Source organism: Podarcis bocagei (genome assembly GCF_964188305.1).
Source record: "Podarcis bocagei genome assembly, chromosome: 10".
Lineage (NCBI taxonomy): Eukaryota > Metazoa > Chordata > Lepidosauria > Squamata > Lacertidae > Podarcis > Podarcis bocagei.
In genome coordinates this window covers 7189418-7217172 of record NC_138135.1, presented here as the reverse complement: position 1 = coordinate 7217172, position 27755 = coordinate 7189418, and the positions used below count along the sequence as shown (strand labels likewise).

Sequence of the window (27755 nt, the reverse complement as noted above, 5' to 3'; positions counted from 1 at the left end):
TTGATAGGTGATGGCGTTCTGTGTGCCTCTGGTCCTGGTGTCGGTTTTTGTGGGGAGGGCTAATTTCCAGATGTCTGGCAGGCGGGACGTGTCGTCACGCTTGTTCATGTTGTGAGGGTGTTTCTCTATCTCGATGGCTTCCATGATTATTCTCTTGTGGTGATGTTCCATGTTAAAGAGCAATTTGGAATCTGCAAAATTAATTTCGTGTCCTGTTTCTTTCATGTGTTGGTAAAGAGAGGAAGTTTTTTCTTCTTTTTTGACGGCATTCTTGTGTTCTGCTATACGTGCATTTATTCGTCTGTTTGTTTGTCCAATGTACGTGGCTGGGCAGACTTTGCAGGGTATTTCATAGACCCCTTGGTTTTCTAACTGGATTTTATCTTTGGGGTTTCTGAGGATATTGGCTATTTTTTGGTTGGTGCAAAAGGCTGTTTTGATATTGTGTTTATGGAGGATTTTGCTAATTTTATCTGTAGTGCCCTTGATATAAGGAAGGAGGGCCATGCCATTGTTTTCTTCTGTGTCTTGGTTTTTGGGGGGTGTTTCTTTTTGGATTAGCTTCGTAACCCTGTTTTGCTGGTATCCGTTGGCGATTAACACATTTGAGAGATTCTGTAACTCAGTTGTCAAGTGGTCTTTGTCAGCCAGGCGTTTGGTTCTGGAGATGAGAGTCTTGGCTACGGAGTTTATTTGTGCAGGGTGGTGGTGTGATTGTGCATGTAAGTAGCGGTTGGTGTGTGTTTTTTTCCGGTAGATAGTGTGTCCAACACTGAGATCCTGCTCTGTTCCAGTAACAAGAAGCCGAAAGCACCAGCCTGAAGATGACGAGTGAGACCTCGTCGAAACGTCGCCTAGACACCCCAACTCTTACACGGGAAGACACCCGAAGACACCAAAACCTACACACACATATATATATATATATATATATATATATATATATATATATATATATATGGCAATGTTTTATTTTGTGGTTTTGTAAACCGCTTAGAGCTTGTTGTTTTTCAAACAGTCTGGCAGTGTTGAATGTTGTTAAATAAAATAAACAAATCCCTAAGGCCCCTCCCAGGTTGAGGAACCATTTCCCAACCCCCCAATTTTCTACCTACGAAGGCGCCTCCGCCATTTTGAAAACCGCCCTTGCCAATTTTGACATTGTGCCGGAAGCTTCAGACAAGTGGGCGAGGCTCCCGGCTTCAGACGTTGCCCCTTCCTTGACCCGTGAGGGATGGGGCGGCCATGGGGCGATGGGAGATGCTAAACCTGTGGCCCGCCAAGCTTCGCCCTGAAGAGGACACTACAGACAACATGGCAACGGCAAGGTAGGTTTTACCGGAGTTTACGGCACGAGGTCACTTCCTGTGGGGAGCCATCTTGGATCCCAGGGAGACGGGCAAGGGTTTGGTCCTAGCGAAGGCCGTTCCGCTGTTTCCCTGCTTCTGATGAGGCATCTCTGGGTCATCTTTGACCTCTCTTACCCATTGGTCTGTTACATTCATGTTGCCTCCATTTAAGGTTCAGGTTTTCCTCCACTCCAAGATGACCTCTTCCATTCCCTCTGTGGCTCAGCTGCAGTTTGGGGAGGGTCTTCATTTCCAGGTACAGTGGTACCTCTGGATGCGAACGGGATCCGTTCCGGAGCCCCGTTCACATCCTTAGTAAAATGTAAGACATGACTGCGCGTCTGCGCGTCTGCGCGTGCCGAGTTTTGCTGCTTCCGCGCATGACATCATTTTGAGCATCTGCGCATGCGCGAGCGGCGAAACTCGGAAATAACGCACTCCGTTATTTCCGGGTCGCCGCAGAGCGTAACTTGAAAACGCTCAACCTGAAGCACATCTAACCCGAGGTATGACTGTACAGTGGTACCTCTGGTTGCGAACGGGATCCGTTCCAGATGCCCGTTGGCAACCTGTAAAGAACGCAACCCACGTCTGCACATGCGCGGGTCATGATTGTCCACTTCTGTGCATGCACGTGACTCACTTTGCATGTCTGCGCATGCGCGAGCGGCGAAACCCAGAAGTAACCCGTTTTGGTGCTTCCAGGTCGCCGTGGGACGCAACCTGAAAATGCTCAACCTGAAGCAAACGTAACATGAGGTGTGACTGAAGCTCCGACCCCCCATTGCTGGATCAGGTTGGGGCCAGGAAAACCCCACAGCATTTCCATTTTGTTGAGGACCTTAGGGGACGCAGGTGGCGCTGTGGGTTAAACCACAGAGCCTAGGACTTGCCGATCAGAAGGTCGGCGGTTCGAATCCCCGCGACGGGGTGAGCTCCCGTTGCTCGGTCCCAGCTCCTGCCAACCTAGCAGTTCGAAAGCACTTCAAAGTGCAAGTAGATAAATAGGTACCACTCCGGCGGGAAGGTAAATGGCGTTTCCGTGCACTGCTCTGGTTCGCCAGAAGCGGCTTAGTCGTGCTGGCCACATGACCCGGAAGCTGTACGCTGGCTCCTTCAGCCAATAAAGTGAGATGAGCACCACAACCCCAGAGTTGGTCACAACTGGACCTAATGGTCAGGGGTCCCTTTACCTTTATGGGACCTTATCGAGGCAGTGGATGCTTTTCATTTTTCCGGGTCAGGGCAAAAAGGGTTCTGCTTTTCACCAGCACCGGGGGGCTCAATCAGAGTGAGGGCACCCCACCTCTCAAAGACACTTTGGTCCCGCCTGTCTCCTGTTCCCTTTAAGAAAGTTAAACCAGGGGAGTTGGTGGGGGCAGGAACACATTCCTGATATATTACAAAGTTGGCGCATCGTTGGCAAGGACAGGTTGAGGGTTTGAGACGGCACCTTTCCTCCCCAGTTGGAGGGAGCAGGAGGCAAGTAGGCCCTTGGTCAACGCCCCAACCTGCCTGACCCATCTTCGCATCCCAACGAAGTAGCCAAGAACTATGGCCAGCTCCGGCCCAGAGTTCAAATCCAGCGGCTCCCATCTCAAGCCATGAGAAGGAAAATGCAGGTGGAGATTCGTCTGCTGACAGCACCGACTCTTTACCTTCCTGTCCTCAGCTGGAACTCTTTAAAAGAAATAAACAACCTTCGCATCTTGGGGGGGAAGAGCATGTTTTCAAGCTTCCTGCAGAGTTTCAAAGCTGGGAGGTGCTCATCTCTCTTCTAGGGCTAACAAGATTCCTTCAAGATATTCCTTGCAGGAAGGAGCTGTTTTCAAAAGACCCGCCTGGAATGGCTTAGGCAATCCAGTCAAGTGGAATGAGGTCACTTCCTGTGGGCGCCATCTTAGATCCCAGGGAGACGGGCACGGGAAGGCCACAAATAATACATTTCTTGTTTCTTATTTCCCCGCAAGGAAGTCCTTTCAGTACCAAAGGTCGGCTCGGTGTTGCTGGTTGTAAAGCAAGAGTTTAATTTGGTCTCTGATCTGGTTGACCAGCACCTGGGAGAGCAGGATCCCGACCAGCTGCAAGAGGGAAACAAAACACAGACGGAACAGGACTGTGAGCGCGGCAAAAAGGGAGACGGCTTTAAACGGAGCTTCTGGGCGGCGGTGGACACTTGCCAGGCTGTAAACAAACCTGGTGGGCAAACTTTGCATCCCTGGTGCAATGCCCTCGCAAATGGAGGGCATTCCGCAAATGGGGAGCCACCACCGAAAAGGCCCTGCCATGGGGCAACGCGAGCTGGCGCCCCACCATGGTGGAAGCAGCTCCCAAGCATTGCCTGCAGACTGTAGGGTCCAGGGGCCCCCTGAAACAACACCCACGAGGAGGGGGCAAGCCGATTACCTGGGGAATGGCCAATCCCAGCGCTACTCCGCCCAGGAGGAAGAGGTTGCTGTGGATCCAGTTCACCAGCTTGTCAATGCAGCCGTTGGTATAGATGAACTCGCTGGCCTCCAGGTAGTTCAATGCCTGCATCCCTTGGCCACACATGGTGTTGATGACCGACTGCATGGGAAGAAGCGTGTTGGAGAAAATAATAGCTTCATAAAATTGTATTGAGATTAAATTAAATTAATTAAATTGAATTAAAACAAATTTAATTTAATTTAATTTTAATTAAAACAAAATTAAAAGGTGCCTGCTTCTTGGGAGAAAAGCAATGACAAACCTAGACAGCATATTAAAAATTGTGGAGGGGGGGGGTGGAATACCCCATAAAAGCCATTAAATTCCATTACAAAGTTCAGAATGACAGTATATATCTCAGTTAAGGAGCATGTATCTCAATTAAGCAACGACAAACCTAGACAGCATCTTAAAAAACAGAGACACGACCTTGCCGCCAAAAGTCCATATAGTTAAAGCTATGGTTTTCCCAGTAGTGATGTATGGAAGTGAGAGCTGGACCATAATAATAATAATAATAATAATAATAATAATAATAATAATAATAATAATAATTTATTATTTAATTTATTATTTATACCCTGCCCATCTGGCTGGGCTTCCCAAGCCACTCTGGGTGGCTTCTAACAAAATAATAAAATACAGTAATGCATCAAACATTAAAAGTTTCCCTAAACAGGGCTGCCTTCAGATGACTTCTAAAAGTCTGGTAGTTGTTTTTCTCTTTGATATCTGGTGGGAGGGCGTTCCACAGGGCGGGCGCCACCACCAAGAAGGCCCTCTGCCTGGTTCCCTGTAGCTTTGCTTTTCGCAGTGAGGGAACCGCCAGAAGGCCCTCTGAGCTGGACCTCAGTGTCCAGGTAGAATGATGGGGGTGGAGACGCTCCTTCAGATATACTGGACCATAAAGAAGGCTGATTGCCGAAGAATTGATGCTTTTGAATTCTGGTCTGGAGGAGACTCTTGAGTTGAACCCCAAAGTTCATCTATTCCACCCCCTGCAACGCAGAACCAGAAGAGGCCTGAAAAGGGTGGAGAGGTTTGCTGGGCTCAGACAAAGCCCCCAATTGTTTGGAAAAAGCCCTGGGCCGGTGGGAACTTCATCTGATTCATGGGGGTGACGAGCTGCTCTGCTCATTAGCCCTGACATTTGGCCAAGTCTGTGTCTTTGTCCATGGAGGTCCAACAAAGGTCTGTATAGTTAAAGCTATGGTTTTCCCAGTAGTGATGTATGGAAGTGAGAGCTGGACCATAAAGAAGGCTGATCGCTGAAGAATGGATGCTTTTGAATTCTGGTGCTGGAGGAGACTCTTGAGAGTCCCATGGACTGCAAGAAGATCCAACCTCTCCATTCTGAAGGAAATCAGCCCTGAGTGCTCACTGGAAGGACAGATCCTGAAGCTGAGGCTCCAAGACTTTGGCCACCTCCTGAGAAGAGAAGACTCCCTGGAAAAGACCCTGATGTTGGGAAAGATGGAGGGCACAAGGAGAAGGGGACGACAGAGGACGAGATGGTGGGACAGTGTTCTCAAAGCTACCAACATGAGTTTGACCAAACTGCGGGAGGCAGTGGAAGACAGGAGTGCCTGGCGTGCTCCAGTCCAGGGGTCACGAAGAGTCGGACACAACTAAATAACAAAAAAAAAATATGTATTGTTTGATGATTCTGTTTTCCTTTGCATCACTGGCCTAGCTGAACTAAAAGGGCCTGTCCCTGCCTTTTACGTTACAGAACTAGCTGCTTTTAGGTATTGCCTGCAGAGAATGGTGGCTCCAGAACACTGAAAAGAATAAACTGTTAGAATCTGTCGTGGTCATAGACTCATAGAGTTGGAATAGACCACAAGGGCCATTGAGTCCAACCCCCTGCCAAGCAGGAAACACCATCAGAGCACTCCTGACATATGGTTGTCAAGCCTCTGCTTAAAGACCTCTAAAGTAGGAGACTCCACCACACTCCTTGGCAGCAAATTCCACTGTCAAACAGCTCTTACTGTATGCACTGTATGCATGAAAATAAAAGCCGCTAGGCATAGCATTTATGATTAGTCTTGAATTGCTTTGTACACAGATGAAATAGGACATTGGAAGACTTTGAATGAACAGGAAAATTAGTTAAAGTCTAATCCAATTAGTCAAAGCCAAATGATTTTGATGATGATGATGGTAATAATAATTTTTTTACACCCTGCCCATCTGGCTGGGCTTCCACAGCCACTCTGGGCGGCTTCCAACAGAATATTAAAAACACGATAAAACACCAAACATTAAAAACTTCCCTAAAGAGGGCTGCCTTCAGATGTCTTCTAAAAGTCAGGTACTTGTTTATTTCCTTGACATCTGATGGGAGGGTGTTCCACTGGGTGGGCGACACCACTGAGAAGGCCCTCTGCCTGGTTCCCTGTAACCTCACTTCTCACAGGGAGGGAACTGCCAGATAAATTATTATCATTATTATTATTATTAGTAGTAGTAGTAGTAAAAGGTAAAGGGACCCCTGACCATTAGGTCCAGTCGTGACCGACTCTGGGGTTGCAGCGCTCATCTCGCTTTATTGGCTGAGGGAGCTGGCGTCCAGCATGACTAAGCCGCTTCTGGCGAAACCAGAGCAGCGCACGGAAACGCCGTTTACCTTCCCGCTGGAGCGGTACCTATTTATCTACTTGCACTTTGACATGCTTTCGAACTGCTAGGTTGGCAGGAGCAGGGACCGAGCAACGGAAGCTCACCCCGTCGTGGGGATTCGAACCACTGACCTTCTGATCGGCAAGCCCTAGGCTCTGTGGTTTAACCCACAACGCCACCCGCGTCCCTACTAGTAGTAGTAGTGTTATATTCCTTCTGCTTCTGAAGATTCTCTTTCTACCGTGTTTCCAAATGGATTGGATGTGTGGCTCTACGATATACCTGGTCGTCAGTTTGCAGGCAACAGGAATAAGGCACAGAGCAGCGTTCCCAGCTGGGGTTGTGGGCCGTGCAGTTGAAATACAGGTTTTGGGACCAGTCTTTATAGGAGACGCCACCACAGCAGCTGAACTGCAAAGGGAAGGAAGAGAAGGAGTTAAGGCAGAGGAGCTGGATGGAAGCAGGCGTCGGAAAGGGTCCCCAACGCTTCCCCTTCCCTTTTCAAACATAAAATATTTTGAAATCTTTCATATAGATATATAGCGAAACATCCCACCCAAACGCAGAAGCTGGTGTTTAGGCAATACATACAAAGCAACAGCCAAATAACAGTTCTTATCTTTTTGTGCAGAGGGCAACAGAACAGTTTTAAGTTAACCAAAAAGTTCTATACAGTAGTACCTTGGTTCTCAAACTTAATCCGTTCCGGAAGTCCGTTCCAAAACCAAAGCGTTCCAAAACCAAGGCATGCTTTCCCATAGAAAGTAATGCAAAATGGATTAATCCGTTCCAGACTGATGGCAGTCACTGTTTGGATGGGGGGCTTTTACCCATTTCCGCAACCACAAAATCAATCAGTCTGTAACTGAACTGGGTTTCACACAATCACAAAAACAAATTAACCGAAAAAGTCACAAAAATGCAAAATAAATAGCAAAAGCGCCAAACTGAATCCATTCTGGAAGTCTGTTTGAATTCCAAAATGTTCAAAAACCAAGGCACAACTTCTAATTGGTGCAGGCGCCTCGGAAATAATAGCCGACAGCCGCTTCAGACGTTTGGCTTCCGAGAAACGTTCAAAAACCAAAACACTTACTTCCGGGTTTTCGGAGTTTGGGACCAAGGTGTTTGGGAACTAAGGTATTTGAGAACCAAGGTACCATTGTAGTATGTAGAGTCCTCTGTGCGCATTTTTAGTCGTGCAAATAATAAAACTGTGACATTCGATTGCAAAAGAGCTCTTGTGTGTTGGGCCCATGTGATTTTATCATTCAATGTTTCCACATCTTCCGAAGTACCCACTTCCTCGAGAAGTTATTCTCTCAAGTTATTCCATTGCTTCTCATTATTACAAGCTTGGCCGCTAGCGGGGTTTTTTTTGTATCTTGCTTCTCTATGTTGTGAACCATAATCTACAGTTGGAAGGGCGGCATGCAAATTTAATTTTTTAAAAATAAAATAGAATAGTAGAAGAGGACTCATTAAAGGTTTGAGGTGCCTCCCGTGAAAAGACTGAGCGCGGGGAATTTGGAGCCATTTTGCTCAGGAATTGCTTTTATTTTGACAAACATTTCTTTCGAGAACTGAGATGCTTTCCTGCGCACTTCTGTGATGTCACGGAGGCCAGCCAATCAGTGCCACACACATAAGGACCCCCACACATTTGAAAAGCACATTTTCAGGATAGGTCAGCCCTGAAAACCTACTTTGCAGCACTAGGACCCCTGGGACAGTGAGATACAATTAAGAAGTATATTAATAGTGAAATAATTATTAAGCTCTAACTTAAAATGGTTTTTTATTGATAACAAACTTAATAATGCAAACACATGGGCATTTGGCAACAGCAAAAGTTCCTTTAGAAACACAATTTACAAAGACTCATAATCTAGTCTCTAGAAACTTGCTATAACATGAAATAATAATAGCAAACCAGTGATATTTCAGGGAGCAGGCTAGCAGGCGGGGCCCATGACTTACATCATAGGAGCCTACACAACACAAAACACTGCTGCTGTATGTAGGTTTTATCGTATTTGGTTTTTTATCTTATATTTTGGAAATGTACATCCAGTTTTTTTCCCTTTAATTTTTTTGGGGGGCCCCGAGAGAGTGGGGCCCTAAGCTATAGCTTCTTTAGCTTATACATAAATCCAGCACTGTGCAACCACAACTTGCAACCACCTGGAAGCAGGGCAAGGGCTTGCAGTTTATAAACCAAAACTCACCTCTTTCTGGCCAAAGTCAATGAGGTTCTGGAGGTCCAAGTCGTCCCGGTAGTGCACGATGGCGTTGTTTACAATCTCGCTGACTTTCCCACGAGCCTGTAAGGAAATCGGAACAAGGCTATGGAGGGAGTTGCTCTGTCCCTGCTCCTGCTAACTTAGCAGTTCGAAAGCACATCAAAGTGCAAGTAGATAACTAGGTACCGCTCCGGAGGGAAGGTAAACGGCGTTTCCGTGTGCTGTTCTGGTTTTTCCAGAAGCGGCTTAGTCATGCTGGCCACATGACCTGGAAGCTGTATGCCAACTCCCTCGGCCAATAAACAAAATGAGCGCCGCAACCCCAGAGTCGGCCACGACTGGACCTAATGGTCAGGGGTCCCTTTACCTTTACCTTTAACCCGAAAAAACGCAACCTGAAGTGTCTGTAACCCGAGGTATGACTGTACCACTGTTTTTAATTCTAACCCTGAACATGTCAAGTCCCATTCCCCACCCCCTGAAGACCCATCTCCAAAGGAGAAGCTTAGGGGCATTCCAGGGAACAACACTGCCCACTTAATAATAATAATAATAATAATAATAATAATAATAATAATAAACTTCAGCGCCACACAAAACCTTCCAAGCCACCTTTCCACTCTCCCCCACCCAGAACAATCGCCTCTGTACCTTGTCGGAGAAGACGAACCCCAGGACGCCCGACGCCAGCTGCAGCAGGAAGATGACCGTCAGGCAGATAGAGAACTGCAGGGGAGAGAATCTCGTAAGTGAAGGGTCACAGAGCCAATGGCAGGTTAATGCTCAAGGGGGTGGGGCCAGCTCCGAGGGCCTTCTGGCTATTCCCTCCCTGGGAGAAGCCAAGTTACAGGGAACCAGGCACAGGGCCTTCTCGGTGGTGGCACCCGCCCTGTGGAACACCCTCCCAGCAGATGTCAAGGAAACAAACAACTGTCTGACTTTTAGAAGATGTCTGAAGGCAGTCCTGTTAGGGAAGTTTTTAATATTTGATGTTTTAGCGTGTTTTTAATATTTTAAATTTTTTTCAAATATCGAATTATTCCAACAACTGTATTTCCCCCCCCAATTTCCCCCCCTCTCATCTCCCCCTCATACCCCTCCCTCCCCCCTACGACTTCCCTCAGTTCCTCTTTCTGATTTATTAACACATATTATTCTCTGCATGTTATAAAAACGTAAAGATCTCCGAATTGTCCGTCTATTATATTAACAAATAAATTTGTGTACGTTTATTCAAAACCTGCCAAGGAGTCCAATTCGTTTTGATGTTTCTTTAAGTATTTTGTAAAAAGTTCCCATTCTTCTTTGTAGTCACAGTTGTCCTTCTCACACAATTTGTACGTTAGTTTAGCCAGTTCCACATAATCCATCAACTTCTCTTGCCACTGTTCTTTTGTTTTTAATATTCTGTTGGGAGCCACCCAGAGTGGCTGGGAAACCCAGCCAGATGGGCAGGGTATAAATAAGTATAAATAATAAATTATTATTATTATTATTATTATTATTATTATTATTATTATTATTATTAGGTGAGCCTCTCCAACTTCCCCTACTCTTTTGGCTAACGAGAGCCAAGGCAGTGTAGTGGTTAGAGCAGTGCTCCTCCAACTGGGGTCCCCACCATTGCTGGACTACAACTCCCATTATCCCTAGTTAGCAGGATCAGGGGTTGGGGATGATGGGTGTTGTAGTCCAACCATGGATGGGGACCCCAGTTGGAGAAACGCTGGGTTAGACTGGGAGAGCAGAGTTCAAATCCTCTTCAAACCATTAAGTTTACTGGGTGGCCAGTCACTCACTCTCCGATCTAGCCTACCTCACAGGGTGGTTGTGAGAATAATATGGGGAGAAGGAGAACTATGTTTGCCGCCTTGAGGTCCTTGAAGGATGGTGGGATATGAATGCAGTGAATGAATGAATGAATGAATGAATGAATGAATGAATGAATGTGCTCTACGTGGGGCTACCTTTGAAGGTGACCAGGAAACTACAACTAATCCAGAATGTGGCAGCTGGACTGGTGACTGGAAGCGGCCGCCAAGACCACATAACACTGGTCTTGAGAGACCTACATTGGCTCCCAGTCCGTTTCCGAGCACAATTCAAAGTGTTGGTGCTGACCTTGAAAGCCCTAAATGGCCTCGGCCCAGTATACCTGAAGGAGCGTCTTCACCCCCATCGTTCTGCCCAGACACTGAGGTCCAGCTCCGAGGGCCTTCTGGCGGTTCCCTCACTGCGAGAAGTGAGGTTGCAGGGAACCAGGCAGAGGGCCTTCTCGGTGGTGGCGCCCGCCCTGTGAAACGCCCTCCCACCAGATGTCACAGAGAACAACAACTACCAGACTTTGAGAAGACATCTGAAGGCAGCCCTCTTTAGGGAAGCTTTTAACGTTTAACGGACCACTGTATTTTAATACTTTGTTGGAAGCCGCCCAGAGTGGCTGGGGAAGCCCAGCCAGATGGGCGGGGTACAAATAAATTATTATTATTATTATTGTTGTTGTTGTTGTTGTTATCATCATCATCATCATCATCATCATCATCATCATCAATGAGATGCAAACTGTTGGACCTCAGTGTCCGGGTTGAACGATGTGGGTGGAGACGCTCCTTCAGGTATACTGGGCCAAGGCTCCAATGGGTTTTACATTCTAAGACTGGAGAGATATTTCATGATAAATCCCGGACCCCTGTCAGGGAACATTCTGTAGTGAGCAATTGGGGGGGGGGGACAACCATTGTGGGAGACCCATCCATATTAACCAAGATGGCCAAAAATCACAGGGAACCAGGCAGAGGGCCTTCTCGGTGGTGGCACCTGCCCTGTGGAACGCCCTCCCACCAGATGTCAAAGAGATAAACAACTACCTGACGTTTAGAAGACATCTGAAAGGAACCCTGTTCAGGGAAGTTTTTAATGTGTGACATTTTAATGTATTTTTAATCTTTTGTTGGAAGCCACCCAGAGTGGCTGGGGAAGCCCTGCCAGATGGGCGGGGTACAAATAATAAATTATTATTATTATTATTAAATCCAAGCGCACACTTCCAGTGGCAAGGGCTCCCTTCGCTTAAGGATGCCCAGGAAGTGTCTGATGCCAGCGCTACCCTGGACGATGCCCAGGGGTTCTCACCGTTTGCAGCAAGCAGATATTCTCCCGGAGGGAGCCGATGCAGCCGCAGAACGTGATGAAAAACATCAGGATGCCGACGACGATCAGCAGGATGGCCGGGTCCACGGCGAGGCAAGCCATGGCTGCTTCTGCAGGGGGAAAGGAAGATCACAGAGTCAAACACAGGGATTTGCGTCCCGTCCCAACAGCTTCTCCCTGCTAGCTATGGCTAAGCGCACCTATCTGTTGCAGCGGGTTAGACTAGATGACCCTAAGGTGTCCCTTCCAACTCTTATGACTCTGTCCTCAGCAACAGTGTTTTGTGCTTCTTTTCATTTAAAGGTGGGGATGGCCAAAAGGCAGCATTAACGGTCTGCTTTTTTGAGCAAAACAGCAACAAAGCTCTGGTTACGTGGCATGCATATCTTTGGTATGGCAAGGTTAAAGCACATAAGGCATTTAGAAACCCTATTGTCAGGAAATCATCGTTTAATGTCTGGATAAGGTATAAAGACTTTCTGGAGAGTAAAACCCCAAGGTGGTTATCACCTATGGAAGCGAAAGCTTTGAAAAAACTCAACATGGAGGCAAAATGGCCAAAATACTGGGAAATTTTAGAACAGGAAGGTGATAAATTGAAATTGCAGAGTTATGACAAGCTTAAGGAGAAGGTGCGAGACTGGCTACATTACTTTCAAATAAGAGAGGTTTATAACTTGGACAAAAAAATTGGTTTCCAGGTGGAAAAATCAAAGTTAGAAACAGAATTGTTAGAACCCAATGCTAAGACACTTTCAAGAATGTATAATCTGCTGTTTCGCCATCCTATGAATTTGCTGAACCAACTTTTAAAAGGGATACAAGAACGGGGGACGTGAGGAAGTCAGGAAAATATGTGAATTTAAGATGTAAAATTAAGAAAGAGGGAATTTTTGTGTTTTTCTTTTTATTATTAGTTTTTAATGTATGTATCTTTGTATTTTGTACTTTTGTGCTTAATGTTTGTATTGTTGTATTTTGTAGTATGTATTTTGTGTCTTTATATTCTTTTTGTCTTTGTCTTTGTATTTTTTCTTTTATACTTTGCATTGTTAAAATTTAATAAAAAACTTTTTAAAAAAACAAAGCTCTGGTTACGTGAACCATATTCAATAAACACACAAGACGTAATTGGCTGTACGTTTGGAAAAATAAGATATACTATTCATTGTGTTGTAGATTTTTTTTATATATATATATATAACTTTTTTATTAAGTAATTCAACAAAACATATTACAGTGGTACCTCGGGTTACATACACTTCAGGTTACATACGCTTCAGGTTACAGGCTCTGCTAACCCAGAAATAGTGCTTCAGGTTAAGAACTTTGCTTCAGGTTGAGAACAGAAATCGTGTGGTGGCGGCAGCGGGAGGCCCCATTAGCTAAAGTGGTGCTTCAGGTTAAGAAAAGTTTCAGGTTAAGTACAGACCTCCGGAATGAATTAAGTACTTAACCCGAGGTACCACTGTCTCTTAAAACATATCATCCTTAATTTTCCCCTCATCCCCCCCCCCCGCATAAACACCACCACCCCGCGACTTCCCTCAGTTCCAATCTCTGATTTCTCTATAAATGCTATTCTCTGCATGTTACAGAACTGTATAAGTCCTTAATGTATATAACTACAGTGGTGCCTCGCAAGACGAAAAGAATCTGTTCCGCGAGTCTCTTTGTCTTCCGGATTTTTCGTCTTGCGAAGCAAGCCCATTAGCGGATTAGCGCTATTAGCGGCTTAGTGGATCAGCTGATAAGCGCTTAGCAGATCAGCTGTTAAGCGGCTTAGCGGCTTAGGATCAGCTGATAAGCGGCTTAGCGGCTTGGGGAAAAGGGGGGGAGGGGAAAAAACCGCAGGAACTCGCAAGACATTTTTGACTTGCGAAGCAAGCCCATAGGAAATTCGTTTTGCGAAGCACCTCCAAAACGGAAAACCCTTTCGTCTAGCGGGTTTTCCGTCTTGCGAGGCATTCGTCTTGCGGGGCACCACTGTAATTATTATGAATTTAAAAAATTGTGAGTGTTTATTCAAAGCCTGCCAAGGAGTCCAATTCACTTTGTTGCGTCTTTAGGTACTTTGTAAAAGGTCCCCATTCCTATTTAAAGTCACAGTTATCCTTCTCCCGTAGTTTATGTGTCAGTTTTGCCAGTTCTGCATAGTCCATCTGTTTCTCTTGCCTTGAATTGTAGATTTCAACAGAAGTAGCTCATAAACGAAAAACGTAGAAGACCCAGTGGATCCTTTCACAGTACAGTCATACCTCAGGATGAATACGATTCAGGTTGAGCATTTTCGGGTTGCGCTCTGCGGCGACCCGGAAGTAACGGAACATGTTACTTCTGGGTTTCGCTGCTTGCGCATGCAGAGACGCTCAAAATGACATCACGCGCATGCGCGGAAGCGGCAAAATTCGAACTGCACACGTGCAGTCGCGTCTTGCGTTCCTTTCAGGATGTGAACGGGGCTCCGGAATGGATCCTGTTCGCATCCAGAGGTACCACTGTAGTAGTAGTAGCTACTACTATGCTATAAGATCCACTTGTCCTGTGATATCATATATGAGTTTGTACTACTGATAAAGCCTAGGATGGCGAAACAAGGCTAATATTCCCGAAATCCTTGTCTTAGACTCTGTGGAAGGATTCTGTGGAACTCTAACAAACATTCGTGTGGATTGTTGGACTTTATGAACAGACTGGTGGAATAGACACTTTCACATACAGTGGTGCCTCGCAAGACGAAATTAATTCGTTCCGCAAGTCTCTTCGTCTTGCGAGTTTTTCGTCTTGCGATGCACGGTTTCCCATAGGAATGCATTGAAAATCAATTAATGCGTTCCTAGGGAAACCGCCTTCAGACCAGGTCCGGGGACAGTCTGTCCCTGGACCTCTTCTGAAGGCTGGGGGGGGGGGGAGAAGGGCTTTTCTTCCCACCCCCAGCATTTTAAAAAACCCCGGGACAGCGGAGGACTTCTCCGCTGTCCGGGCGATCTTAAAATGCTGGCGGGCGGCATTTTAAAATCGCCCCGGGACAGCGGAGGACTTCTCCGCTGTCCGGGGCGATTTAAAAGCCCCTGGGAAGGCAGGCAGGGGGGACAAAGACTTTCGCCCCCCGCCAGCCTTCAGAAGAGGTCCTGGACCTCTTCTGAAGGCGGGCGGGGGGCGAAAGTCTTTGCTCCCCCCCCGCCTGCCTTCAAAAGCCCTCCGGGACAGGCAGGCAGGGGGGAGCAAAGACTTTCGCCCCCCGCCCGCCTTCAGAAGGTGTTCCCGCCCCGCCGCCCGGCTTCGGAGCATCGTTCCGAAGCCGGGCGGCGGGGGCAGGCTTCTCCCCGCCGCCCCTTGCTTCAAAAGAGGTCCGGGGACAGCGGGAAGCGCTTCCCGCTGTCCCCGGACCTGGGGCTGCGGGGAGAAGATCGCTTCTTCCCCGCTGTCCCCAGACCTCTTTTGAAGCAAGGGGCTGTGGGGAGATCGCTTCTCCCCGCCGCCCCTTGCTTCAAAAGAGGTCCGGGGACAGCGGGAAGACCCGCTGTCCCCGGAGCTTGCGGGGCAAGCTTCGTTTTGCGAAGCAAGCCCATAGGGAAATTCGTCTTGCGAGGCAACTCGAAAACGAAAAAACCTTTCGTTTTGCGAGTTTTTCGTCTCGCGAGGCGTTCGTCTTGCGGGGTACCACTGTATATGAACCTTATACGTAAATTGATTAGAGAATGAACTGATCCACTGGGTCTTCTACTTTTTCCGTTGAACTTTATGAGCTACTTCTGTTGAAATCTACAATTCAATACAATGAATAGTATATCTGATTTTTTCAAACGTACAGCCGGTTACGTCTTGTGTGTTTATTGAGTCTGCTTTTTGAGGCAAGAACGCTGAGTGCTTGGGAATAATGCAGGAGGAATTTCAGGGGTGCAGCCACAATTTAAATCCCAAGGTGGACATTTTCCAGCTTTCCTCGCATGAGTGAGCTAGTTTCACTCCTCTGATGACCTGAAAAAGCAAGTTTACTCCCTCACAGAGCTAGCATGTCCAGCACCTTTAGCAAACTAAAGTTCCCGGGATTCTTGGGGGTGGGGGGGAACCAACTGTTATTAAATTTATGGGGTGTTTGCAGCCTTGAAAAACAGAAAATGCACTGAAACAGTAGGTCCCAGATCTTACTGGGCTACTGTCTGCTTGGTTCCAGTGCCTGCTACCCTACGGTATAAAAAGCATTATTCAGAATAGCAGTTTGCATGGCCCACTGAGGAAAACATAACAATGATTCAAAATCTAATTAAAAGTATGTCGTTTAATTAACTCGACAAAATGGATGAACTTGTTCCAGTGAGGCCAGATATTGCAAGGAGAACATTTCCGTGCATTCATGTCGATGAAAAGTACTACAGTCGTACCTTGGAAGTCGAACGGAATCCGTTCTGGAAGTCTGTTTGACTTCCAAAACGTTTGGAAACCAAAGCGTGGCTTTTGATTGGCTGCAGGAAGCTCCTGCAGCCAATGGGAAGCCGTGGAAGCCACATCGGACGTTCGGCTTAAAAAAAAAATGTCAAAAACTGGAACACTCCCTTCTGGGTTTTGATCGTTTGGGAGCCAATGCGTTTGAGATCCAACGTACAACAAGAAAGGAAGTCTGGGCGTGAATATACGCAGTGTAAATAAGATGACATAAAATGATGACTGTAAAAGATTGTTTTATTTTTGTTCGTGAAAAAATTAATAAAAAGCAATTAAAAAAAAGAAAGAAGTGGAACGAGGTCCAACGTACAACTATACTTACTAAACACCCACCAACTTTCATCGATCACAGGCACAGGGTGACTAGTTTAAGAGAAAATCAATAGCTATTACCAATAGCTATAACTGGTTATTTGGGGAAAACTTGGAATCATAAATACAGTGGTACAGTACCTCAGGTTACATATGCTTCAGGTTACAGACTCCGCTAACCCAGAAATAGTACCTCGGATTAAGAACTTTGCTTCAGGATGAGAACAGAAATTGTGCTCTGGCGGCAGCAGGAGGCCCCATTAGCTAAAGTGGTACCTCAGGTTATGAACAGTTTCAGGTTAAGAACGGACCTCCAGAATGAGGTTTTCAAGTTGGACAGGAAAACTGGCTTCCAGGTGGAAAAATCAAAATTAGAAACAGAACTGTTAGAACCCAATACTAAGAATTTGTCAAGAATGTATAACTTGCTGTTGAAATGGAATACACAAGATGAAACAGTGAAATCAGCCATGATAAAGTGGGCACAAGATATTGGTCATAACATTATGTTTGCTGACTGGGAACAGTTGTGGAACACCGGTATGAAATTTACGGCATGTAATGCCCTAAAGGAAAATACTATGAAAATGATTTATAGGTGGTACATGACCCCAGTCAAGCTTGCAAAAAATTACCACTTGTCTGACAATAAATGTTGGAAATGTAAAGAAATTGAAGGTACTTTTTTCACCTTTGGTGGACGTGCCCTAGGATTAAGGCTTTCTGGGAAATGATATATAATGAAATGAAAAAGGTATTTAAATATACCTTCCTGAAGAAACCAGAGGCCTTTCTCCTGGGTATTGTCGGCCAGTCGGTGCAAAAGAAAGACAGAACATTTTTTATGTATGCTACAACAGCAGCAAGAATACTCATCGCAAAGTATTGGAAGACACAGGATCTACCCACCTTGGAAGAATGGCAGATGAAGGTGATAGACTATATGGGACTTGCAGAAATGACTGGCAGAATCTGAGACCAGGGAGAAGAGTCGGTGGAAGAAGATTGGAAGAAATTTAAGAACTATCTTAAGAAACATTGCAAAATTAATGAATGTTAGAATGATGCTGGTTTAGAAATTAAATGGATTACAGCTGTAAAGATTAAGTCAAAGGAAAATAAGGATGATAAATAGATAAAATTAAGGGTGAGGACTTGCTGAATTAAATTTCTGAAATGGGAATGCAGAAAGGGGAGGTATGAGAAGGTCGGTGAAATAAGTTTTAAGAAAATAAGGTATTGAAATTATACTTGTTCTTTTTTATGTTATTTTTGTTTGTGTGTGTGTGTATTGTTATGTTTGTTATAATTTATAAAATCTTTATAAATATTTATTATATATCCAAGAACGGACCTCCAGAATGAATTAAGTTCTTAACCCGAGGTACCACTGTACAAAGGAAATACAAAGGAAATATCTTTGAAAGCGAAAAGAACGATACAGTAGTACCTCTGGTTGCAAACGGGATCCGTTCCGGAGCCCCGTTCACAACCTGAAAGGAACGCAACCCACATCTGTGCACGCACGGGTTGCGATTCTCTGCTTCTGCGCATGACGTCATTTTGCGCATCTGCGCATGTGTGAGTGGCGAAACCCGGAAGTAACCCTTTCCGGTACTTCCAGGTCACCGTGGGACACAAAAAACATATCAGGAAGCAAATGTAACATGAGGTATGACTGTAAAGCTTGAAAAGCGAAGCGAGGAAGGTGTTTCAAGTAAGCAAACGACACACTCGAAGGGCTGACCTCCGGTGCCCACCTGTTTCTTACTGCCACCCACTTCAGGAAGCATGGCCCAACAGTTTCAAGTCCTTGAGCCCTTGCTTGGCACACTGCTTGTGCTCCTTACCTGCGTGCTTCATCAAGCGGGCATAGACTCCCACTGCCACCATCGCCATGGAGATCACCTGCCAAGACAAAAAAGCCCAGAGTGTCAAGAGCGCCAGGCCAGAGTCTTCTTAAGCCACGGCTTCATCCGAGTAGACCTGAAGGAGCGTCTCCACCCCTATTGTTCTGCCTGGACACTGAGGTCCAGCTCCGAGGGCCTTCTGGCGTTTCCCTCCCTGCGAGAAGCAAAGCTACAGGGAACCAGGCAGAGGGCCTTCTCAGTAGTGGCACCCGCCCTGTGGAATGCCCTCCCATCAGATGTCAAAGAGAAGAACAACTAGCAGACTTTTAGAAGACATCTGAAGGCAGCCCTGTTTAGGGAAGCTTTTAATGTTTAATGGACTACTGTATTTTAATACTTTGTTGGAAGCTGCCCAGAGTGGCTGGGGAAACCCAGCCAGATGGGCGGGGTATAAATAATAAATTATTATTAAACAAAAGCACACATTCTACTCATGTAAAAACACCAGGCAAGCCCCACAAGTAACCCAGAGATGCATTTTTTAAAAAACACACATTCTACTCATGTAAGAGAAGAGCGCAAATTATGGTCTGAAGCTCAACATCAAAAAAACTAAGATCATGGCCACTGGGCCCATCACCTCCTGGCAAACGGAAGGGGAAGAAATGGAGGCAGTGAGAGCAGTCACAAAATTAAAAGACGCCTGCTTCTTGGGAGAAAAGCTATGACAAACCTAGACAGCATCTTAAAAGGCAGAGACATCAACTTGCCAACAAAGAGCCATATAGTTAAAACTATGGTTTCCCCAGTAGTGATGTATGGAAGTGAGAGCTGGACCATAAAGAAGACTGATCGCTGAAGAATGGATGCTTTTGAATTCTGGTGCTGGAGGAGACTCTTGAGAGTCCCATGGACTGCAAGAAGATCAAACCTCTCCATTCTTAAGGAAATCAGCCCTGAGTGTGAGCCAGTGTGGTGTAGTGGTTAAGAGCGGTAGTCACATAATCTGGGAAACCGGGTTTGTGTCTCCGCTCCTCCACATGCAGCTGCTGGGTGACCTTGGGCCAGTCACACTTCTTTGAAGTCTCTCAGCCCCACTTACTTCACAGAGTGTTTGTTGTGGGGAAGGAAGGGAAAGGAGAATGTTAGCCGCTTTGAGACTCCTGAAGGGGAGTGAAAGGCGGGATATCAAATCCAAACTCTTCTTCTTCTTCTTCTTCTTGAGTGCTCACTGGAAGGACAGATCCTGAAGCTGAGGCTCCAAGACTTTGGCCACCTCATGAGAAGAGAAGACTCCCTGGAAAAGACCCTGGTGTTGGGAAAGATGGAGGGCACAAGGAGAAGGGGACGACAGAGGATGAGATGGTGGGACAGTGTTCTCGAAGCTACTAACATGAGTTTGACCAAAGTGTGGGAGGCAGTGGAAGACAGAAGTGCCTGGCATGCTCTGGTCCAGGGGGTCACGAGGAGTCGGACACGACTAAACGACTAAACAACAACAACAACACTCATGTAAAAACACACAGATTCCCGGACCTCAGGCCAGATTTAGAAGGTGATTGGGCTGCATCCGGTCCCTGGGCCTTAGTTGGCCTACCCTCCCTGCTCACCAGGTACCGGCTGCTGAATAGCATCACTCTGGCACCCAAAATGCAGCCTGCCCTTTTCAAAAACCCTTTCCTCCTTCCTTGCAGCAGCAAAGGGATCATTTGTCAAGAGTCACCTTTTTCCCCTCCTGGCATTGAAAAGCGTGGGATTTGAAAGCATTGGTGCTTAAGTGGCTGCAATTAGCTCCTGCAATTGTATTGACACCTGGGGGGGGGGAGAGTTCTCTTTGAAGGAGGAGGACAGGAAAGAAAAGAGGGGTGGAGAAAGAGAAAGAGAAAGAGAGTGAGAGAAGGAAGGAAAAACCCTTGGCACAAACTGCTTTCCTTTTCTTCTTACAGCCTCATAGCAGAACTTTGTGGGCTTTTGCTACTTCAACTTGTGCACAACCACTCATTCCATGTGCCTGTTTTATGGTTCCATTTCCCATTTTTTTAAAAACAGGGCTGCCTTCAGATGTCTTTAAATGTCAGGTAGTTGTTTATCTCCAGCTAAAATGCAGGTAAAAAGGTAAAAATGCAGCAATAATAATAATAAAAAATATTTATACCCCAGCCAGAGCCAGGCTCAGGGCGGCTAACACCAGTAAAATTACAGTAAAAACATAATGGGGGAGGGGGGGAGGGAACCAATTTAAAATACAGGTTAAAATGCAATTTAAATGCAGCCTCTTTTTAAAAGTAGCCCATGGATCAAGACCATAAGGGGAGGGAAACATAAGGGTCAGAGTGAGTCCAAACCAAAGGCCAGGCGGAACAGCTCTGTCTTGCAGGCCCTGTGGAAAGATGTCCAGTCCCACAGGGCCCTAGTCTCTTGTGACAGAGCGTTCCACCAAGTCGGGGCCAGTACTGAAAAGGCCCTGGGCCTAGTTGAGACCAATCTAAGCACCTTGTGGCTTGGGACTTCCAAAGGGTTGTCATTTGTGGACCTTAAGGTCCTCCGCGGGGCATACCGGGAGAGGCGGTCCCAGAGGGCTTTAAGGTCAAAACCAGCACCTTAAACCTGACCCTGGACTCCACCGGGAGCCAGTGCAGTTGGTCAAGCACTGGATGAATGTGATCCCGCGGCAAGGACCCCGTAAGGAGCCTCGCCGCGGCATTCTGCACCTGCTGGAGTTTCTGGGTCAGCTTCAAGGGCAGCCCCGCGTAGAGCAAGTTACAATAATCAAGCCTGGAGGTGACGGTCGTGTGGATCACAGTGGCCAGATCAGGGCGAGAGAGGTAAGGGACTAACTGCTTAATACGGCGGCGATGGAAATATGCCACATGTTCAAATCCGAGGTCATCCACAATTCCGCTTGCTCCCACCCCTTTCCCTTGGAAAAGACTGTTTTTTACCTCTGAATTGGAGCAAACGCTAATTGGGTTTTCTGTGGATGGGCCTTTGCCTGGAGGAAGCAACATGGCAAACAGAAAACTGCTTTCAGTACCTAGAAGACGCGAGACATGTGGGAAAACTCTGTGGCCTGTGCTTCCTAGCAATCTGTGGACGGTTCCTCAGTTTTGTGGCCATGCATTCTTCCTTTGCATTCATCAGTTGTTTCCTCATTTTTTAAAACGACAACAGCAAGAACATGCCCCACTTTCACCCTCCTCCTTGCCAAACGTATCCCGTCACCAGGCTGAAATCCTACGAGCACCGGTGATATATGATCATGAAACTCAGTTGGTCAGGAAGTATCCAGTTCCCTGCTTCCATCCATTACTTGCACAATTGAGATCTCCCTCCCCAAATCTGCTCCGGAGGGTTGGAAGAAGCCCTAACACAGATTTTAAGGGGTACGCAGGGGGGAAAGGGGGACAGGACTTCTCTGCGTGAGCAGAAATCCCTGTGTTGACAGCACATTCTCGTAGGGCTATTTTTTGGACATGACCCTGCAACAGCCGTTTCCGATGTTAGTTTTGCCACGTTAAAAAAATACAGATGCAATTTTCACATTTCAAAAAAATGAATCATTTCATTCTAAGTGTACGTGCCTCCTGCGCCAGGTTTCTGTCTGTGCATCTGGTGAGAAACATACAGATAGACCAGTGTTCCCCAACCGGTGTTCCGCGGCACACTAGTGTGCCGCCGAACGTTGCCTTGTGTTCCGTGGGAGGGAGACGGGCGAGTCGGGCGGCGAGAGGCGGGGCGGCGGCGGCGAGCACACGCGGGGCGGCGAGCGAGCGAGCTCCCACATCCCATCGCCGCTCGCTTCGGCCAGCCTACTGGAGGAAGGCGCGAAAACCTCGCGCATGCGCAGGCCTTCCGCCTGCGACAGCCCAGTAGGCCGGCCGAAGCGAGCGGCGATGGGATGTGGGAGGGAGCTCGCTCGCCGCCCCGCGTGTGCTCGCCGCCCGACTCGCCCGCCTCCCTCCCACGGCACACCAGCCTACCTCCGTGGGAGGGAGGCGGGCGAGTCGGGCGGCGAGAGGCGGGGCGGCGGCGGCGAGCGCCTCGGGTGAGTCAGTCCGGCCTTAAGCCCTCCTGCAGTTTATTATATGGAGTTTCCTTCTTTCTGATGAAACGATATGCTTTTTTGCAGCAGCTCCGGGTGCTTCCTCTCCCCTCCCTCCCCCCTCGCTCGTGATGCAATTCCCGCAGCAATTTACACGGCTGGGAACCCGGGAGGCGCTAGGACCCAGCCGAGCTCGCCGTGTGAGTTCTGGCTGCGGCTGGACTGCTCGGCTCAAGTTACGGAGCTCCCCGACGTGCCGAGCTCGCCGTCTCACCGACCGGCCTCCTCCTCCTCTACCCGAGGAATTGCAACAAAACCCGCCCTTATCAGCTCCGCGGCGGTCAGTCGATAGTGCGGCCCTGCGCACACCAGCGCCCAGACATGAGCTGACGTCAATGCAGGCGCAATAATAATAATAATAAAACCCGTGTTATTTTTTGCCGATCCAAAGTGCTGGCAGGGTGGCCAACACTTAACGTGTGAACCCGAGTCCGACACGGGCCCCGACCTGCTTTTACATCACTCCTCTTGTTGTGCATTGCAAGGAAAAGCCCGATGAAAATGCGCCTAATACCAAGTACTTTTGCGGGGAGTGGGGGTGTCCTGATCTTTGCAGCAACAAAACACGCACACATCCCTCTACAGGCCGCTTTGTGGAAGATTCACTTCTTCGGCTGCTTGTCAAAATAATGTAACCTGACTGCTAATGCAACTGTTACTTTTCCTGGCCATATACCTACACGGTTAAGGTCTTTGGGAGAGCACACTGTAAATAGAAACTTACACTTTCGTGCGTCCCTCCCGGCGCGACGCTGCGCGCTGACGTCACGGGGCTGTAATGGTGGTGTGCCTCGAGATTTTTTTCATCAAACAAGTGTGCCTTTGCCCAAAAAAGGTTGGGAAACACTGAGATAGACCATAGAACAGGGTTCAGCAAACTTTTTCAGCAGGGGGCCGGTCCACTGTCCCTCAAACCTTGTGGGGGGCCGGACTATATTTTGGAAAAATAATAATGAACAAATTCCTATGCCCCACAAATAACCCAGAGATGCATTTTAGTAAATAAAAAGACACAGTATACTCATGTAAAAACACCAGGCAGGTCCCACAAATAACCCAGAGATGCATTTTAAATAAAAGGACACATTCTACTCATGGTGATTCCCTCACTGCGAGAAGCAAGGTTACAGGGAACCAGGCAGAGGGCCTTCTCAGTGGTGGCACCTGCCCTGTGGAACGCCCTCCCATCAGATGTCAAAGAGAACAACAACTACCAGACTTTTAGAAGACATTTGAAGGCAGCCCTGTTTAGGGAAGCTTTTAATGTTTGATGCATTACTGTATTTTAATATTTTGTTGGAAGCCGCCCAGGGCGGGTGCCACCACCGAGAAGGCCCTCTGCCTGGTTCCCTGTAACTTGGCTTCTCGCAGTGAGGGAACCGCCAGAAGGTCCTCGGAGCTGGACCTCAGTGTCCGGGCTGAACGATGTGGGTGGAGACGCTCCTTCAGGTATACAGGACCGAGGCCGTTTAGGGCTTTCAAGGTCAGCACCAACACTTTGAATTGTGCTTGGAAATGTACCAGGAGCCAGTGTAGGTCTTTCAAGACCCGTGTTATATGGTCTCGGCGGCCGCTCTCAGTCCCCAGTCTAGCTGCCACATTCTGGATTAGTTGTAGTTTCCGGGTCACCTTCAAAGGTAGCCCCACATAGAGCGCATTGCAGTAGTTCAAGTGAGAGATAACTAGAGCATGCACCACTCTGGCGAGACAGTCTGTGGGCAGGTAGGGTCTCATCCTGCGTACTAGATGGAGCTGATAGGCAGCTGCCCTGGACACAGAATTGACCTGTGCCTCCATGGACAGCTGTGAGTCCAAAATGACTTCCAGGCTGCGCACCTGGTCCTTCAGGGGAACAGTTATCCCATTCAGGACCAGGGAATCCCCCACACCCACCCACCTCCTGTCCCCCCAAAACAGTACTTCTATCTTGTCAGGATTCAGCCTCAATCTACTCACACAGGAACAGAAACACACAATGAGCAGAATGGTTTTATAACACATATTAGTGTTTTCCCCAAACTGGGTCTCCAGCTGCTTTTTCTGGACTACAATTCCCATCATTCCTGACCACTGGTGTTGCTAGCTAGGAATGATGGGAGTTGTAGTCCCAAAAAACCCCCACCAACAGATGGAGACCCAAGTTAGGGAAACAAAGATGTACATAAAACAGATACGACAATTCTAACAAGCAAAAATTTAAAGATGGAAAACAAAACTTTAAAACAGGCGCATGGAAGGAGTAGTTGTACATGGGTGAAAATAACAATGTGGTTCATGCCAGATGTTTGTGGACTACAGCTCCCATCAGCCCCAGCCAGTATTGCCAATGGGCAGGGATGATGGGAGTTGTAGTTCCGCACCAGAGGACACCATTTTGGCTGCTGAGCGAATACCATGCAGCAGACAGGAGCTCTCCATGTGGTCCCAGTTCCCATCACCAGCTGCCCCCATTGCCTTTGAACTGGGAGGTGCTGGGGACCTTCTGGCCAGAAAGCCAGCGAGCTACGGATGAGCGGACCATTTATTTATTCCAATAAATTTATTTATTCCAATAAATAAAAGCAGAGGAGAGTTTCGGCAAAGGGGGAATCGGCAGGCGCTGCCACAGCCTGAACGAAATTACCGCGCTCACCTAAAAGCTGATTACAGCCTCCAGGAGCAATTACAAGCGCTTCGGTAATTGCCTATCCCCATACAGAGGCAGATGAACTGGTTAACTAAGGATTTAAATTAAAACTAATCCAGGATAAAGAGGCCTTCTAATGGAAACAGTTAATTGGACAAAGTGGCCTGGAAGGTCAGGATGAGATGCAGAAGGCGAGGAAAAGCTCGCGCTCAAATAGGAATTAACGGAGACACTACAACCAGAGTTTTCTAGAGAAAAAAACAACACCCTGCAATGCATTGCACTGAAAAGTGCAACTTGAGAGAAGCGCTTCCAAATTTTTGATATCTGGAGCAAAGCGCATAGCCCAATTTTTTAAAACTGGAGTTATGCGCCATGCAGTTACTCAGAAACGGTGTATAATTAGAACAAAATGTTAATTGTTTTACTGGGCTGAAATTTTTGCACATTTAATTATGGGTGCTCATTTTCATGTTTTGAAGGAATTGTTTAATTGTGCCTTTTTTGTGTGTGTGTCAATGGTTTTAGCATTCCAAACCACTTTAGGCCATTAAACAGGACATAAGTTAATAAATGGCAACGGGTAGAGAAGTCGTTTTGAGCAACGTCCGCCAAACTCGGAGCAAGCCCGCTTAAGTCCATTTATTCCAATGGGTCTACTCTGAGTTTGACTCAAGGTCAAAAGTAACCTTTTCACATCATGTGAGTTGGATTTATATCCTGCTTTGTTGCCATAGGGACGCGGGTGGCGCTATGGGTTAAACCACAGAGCCTAGGACTTGCCAATCAGAAGGTCGGCGGTTCGAATCCCCGTGACGGGGTGAGCTCCCGTTGCTCGGTCCCTGCTCCTGCCAACCTAGCAGTTCAAAAGCACCTCAAAGTGCAAGTAGATAAATAGGTACCACTCTGGCGGGCAGGTAAATGGTGTTTCCATGCGCTGCTCTGGTTCGCCAGAAGCGGCTTAGTCATGCTGGCCAAATGACCCAGACAGAAGCTGTACGCCGGCTCCCTCGGCCAATAAAGCGAGATGAGTGCCGCAACCCCAGAGTCTGTCATGACTGGACCTAATGGTCAGGGGTCCCTTTACCTTTACCTTGTTGCCATTTAGATTTGATCACAGTTTGATGGCAAAGCTTCAAGGAGGCTAATAAGGGCGAAATGCAACAAATTACACTAGTTTTTTTTTTTTTAAAAAAAGAATAAAAAGAGCCAAGAAAACTCGTGGAGTGGGGGCTGGAATACCCCATAAAGGCCATTAAATTACATTACAAATTCAGAATGACAGTATATATCTCAATTAAGGAGCATGTATCTCAATTACGCAATGACAAACCTAGAGAGCATCTTAAAAAGCAGAGACATCACCTTGCCAACAAAGAGCCATATAGTTAAAGCTATGGTTTTCCCAGTAGTGATGTATGGAAGTGAGAGCTGGACCATCAAGAAGGCTGATTGCCGAAGAATGGAGGCTTTTGAATTCTGGTGCTGGAGGAGACTCTTGAGAGTCCCATGGACTGCAAGAAGATCAGACCTCTCCATTCTGAAGGAAATCAGCCCTGAGTGCTCACTGGAAGGACAGATCCTGAAGCTGAGGCTCCAAGACTTTGGCCACCTCATGAGAAGAGAAGACTCCCTGGAAAAGACCCTGATGTTGGGAAAGATGGAGGGACAAGGAGAAGGGGACGACAGCGGACGAGATGGTGGGACAGTGTTCTCGAAGAAACCAGCATGAGTTTGACCAAACTGCGGGAGGCAGTGGAAGACAGGAGTGCCTGGCGTGCTCTGGTCCAGGGGGTCACGAAGAGTCGGGCAGGACTAAACGACTAAACAACAGATCTCAATTAAGACACCTGGTGAACACGAATTTGAGAAAGCATTCCCCGTCAAGCTTGGAAATCACTGCAATAACATCAGATAGCATCACTCCTATTACCGACTCCAGGGGCACCGCAGTGCGTTCACACAAGACGCTTAATGGAGGCGAAGCAACAGAGCAATTATAGTGCTCTCTCTATCTTTCAAAGGCGAAAACGGAACCCGCACATTCCATTCGACGCACCACCCCTGGACCAGCGCAGACACGTGTGTGCACATCCTCACGTGCCTCAGAGGCCCCGAAGGAGACCGCAGAGGCCCCCCCTCCCATTGTGCATGCAGATGGTTCAAGGCTCAACTTAGCCCCGATCCCAATGCCACCTCCTCCCGAGTAGAGCCGAGAATTGCCCCCCCCCACAAGCCCTCCCTGCAGAGCCGCTGCTGCCAGCCAGTGCAGGCAACGCTGAACCAGGTGGGCCAGCGGGTCCGATCCGTGCGAGTTTAACCCTCCCGTTGCCGCGCTCACCCAGAAAACCATGTTGAAGAAGAAGAGCAGGTATTTGACCAGGGGGCTGACGAAGGAGAAGTCTTCCCCCTGGGGGGCAGACGAGCCCCCCACCAGCCTCTGGGCCATGGCTGCGGCCCTATCGCCCAGGTTGCTGGTCGCGCAGGGCCATCCTGGCCGGACCCGCACCGATCCTGGCTCGGCGGCTGATCATTAACCCGAAATTCCACCAGCTCCAGTTTTTGCAGCCCAGCAAGGTTTGC

The 27755-nt window shown here is 47.5% G+C and overlaps 1 protein-coding gene across 1 annotated transcript; it reads right to left on the bottom strand.

Moving 5' to 3' along the window:
- Positions 1-918: 918 nt before the first annotated feature.
- On the bottom strand, positions 919-27755 carry TSPAN33 (tetraspanin 33). Its single transcript, XM_081210500.1, has 8 exons — positions 27514-27755; positions 18445-18502; positions 11819-11946; positions 9338-9412; positions 8672-8767; positions 6726-6854; positions 3756-3917; positions 919-3430 (listed from the first exon to the last, which is right to left on the bottom strand). The coding sequence occupies exons 1-8, from the start codon at positions 27619-27621 to the stop codon at positions 3329-3331; spliced, it is 858 nt and encodes a 285-aa protein (XP_081066626.1). The 5' UTR covers positions 27622-27755; the 3' UTR covers positions 919-3328.

Coding starts and splice junctions, on each gene's coding strand:
- TSPAN33 (XM_081210500.1), bottom strand. CDS start 27,621: ATGGCCCAGAGGCTGGTGGGGGGCTCGTCTGCCCCCCAGGGGGAAGAC. Junction 8,768..9,337: donor GGTTCGTCTTCTCCGACAAG/GTACAGAGGCGA, acceptor ATTTCCTTACAG/GCTCGTGGGAAAGTCAGCGA. Junction 6,855..8,671: donor TTGACTTTGGCCAGAAAGAG/GTGAGTTTTGGT, acceptor TTCCCTTTGCAG/TTCAGCTGCTGTGGTGGCGT.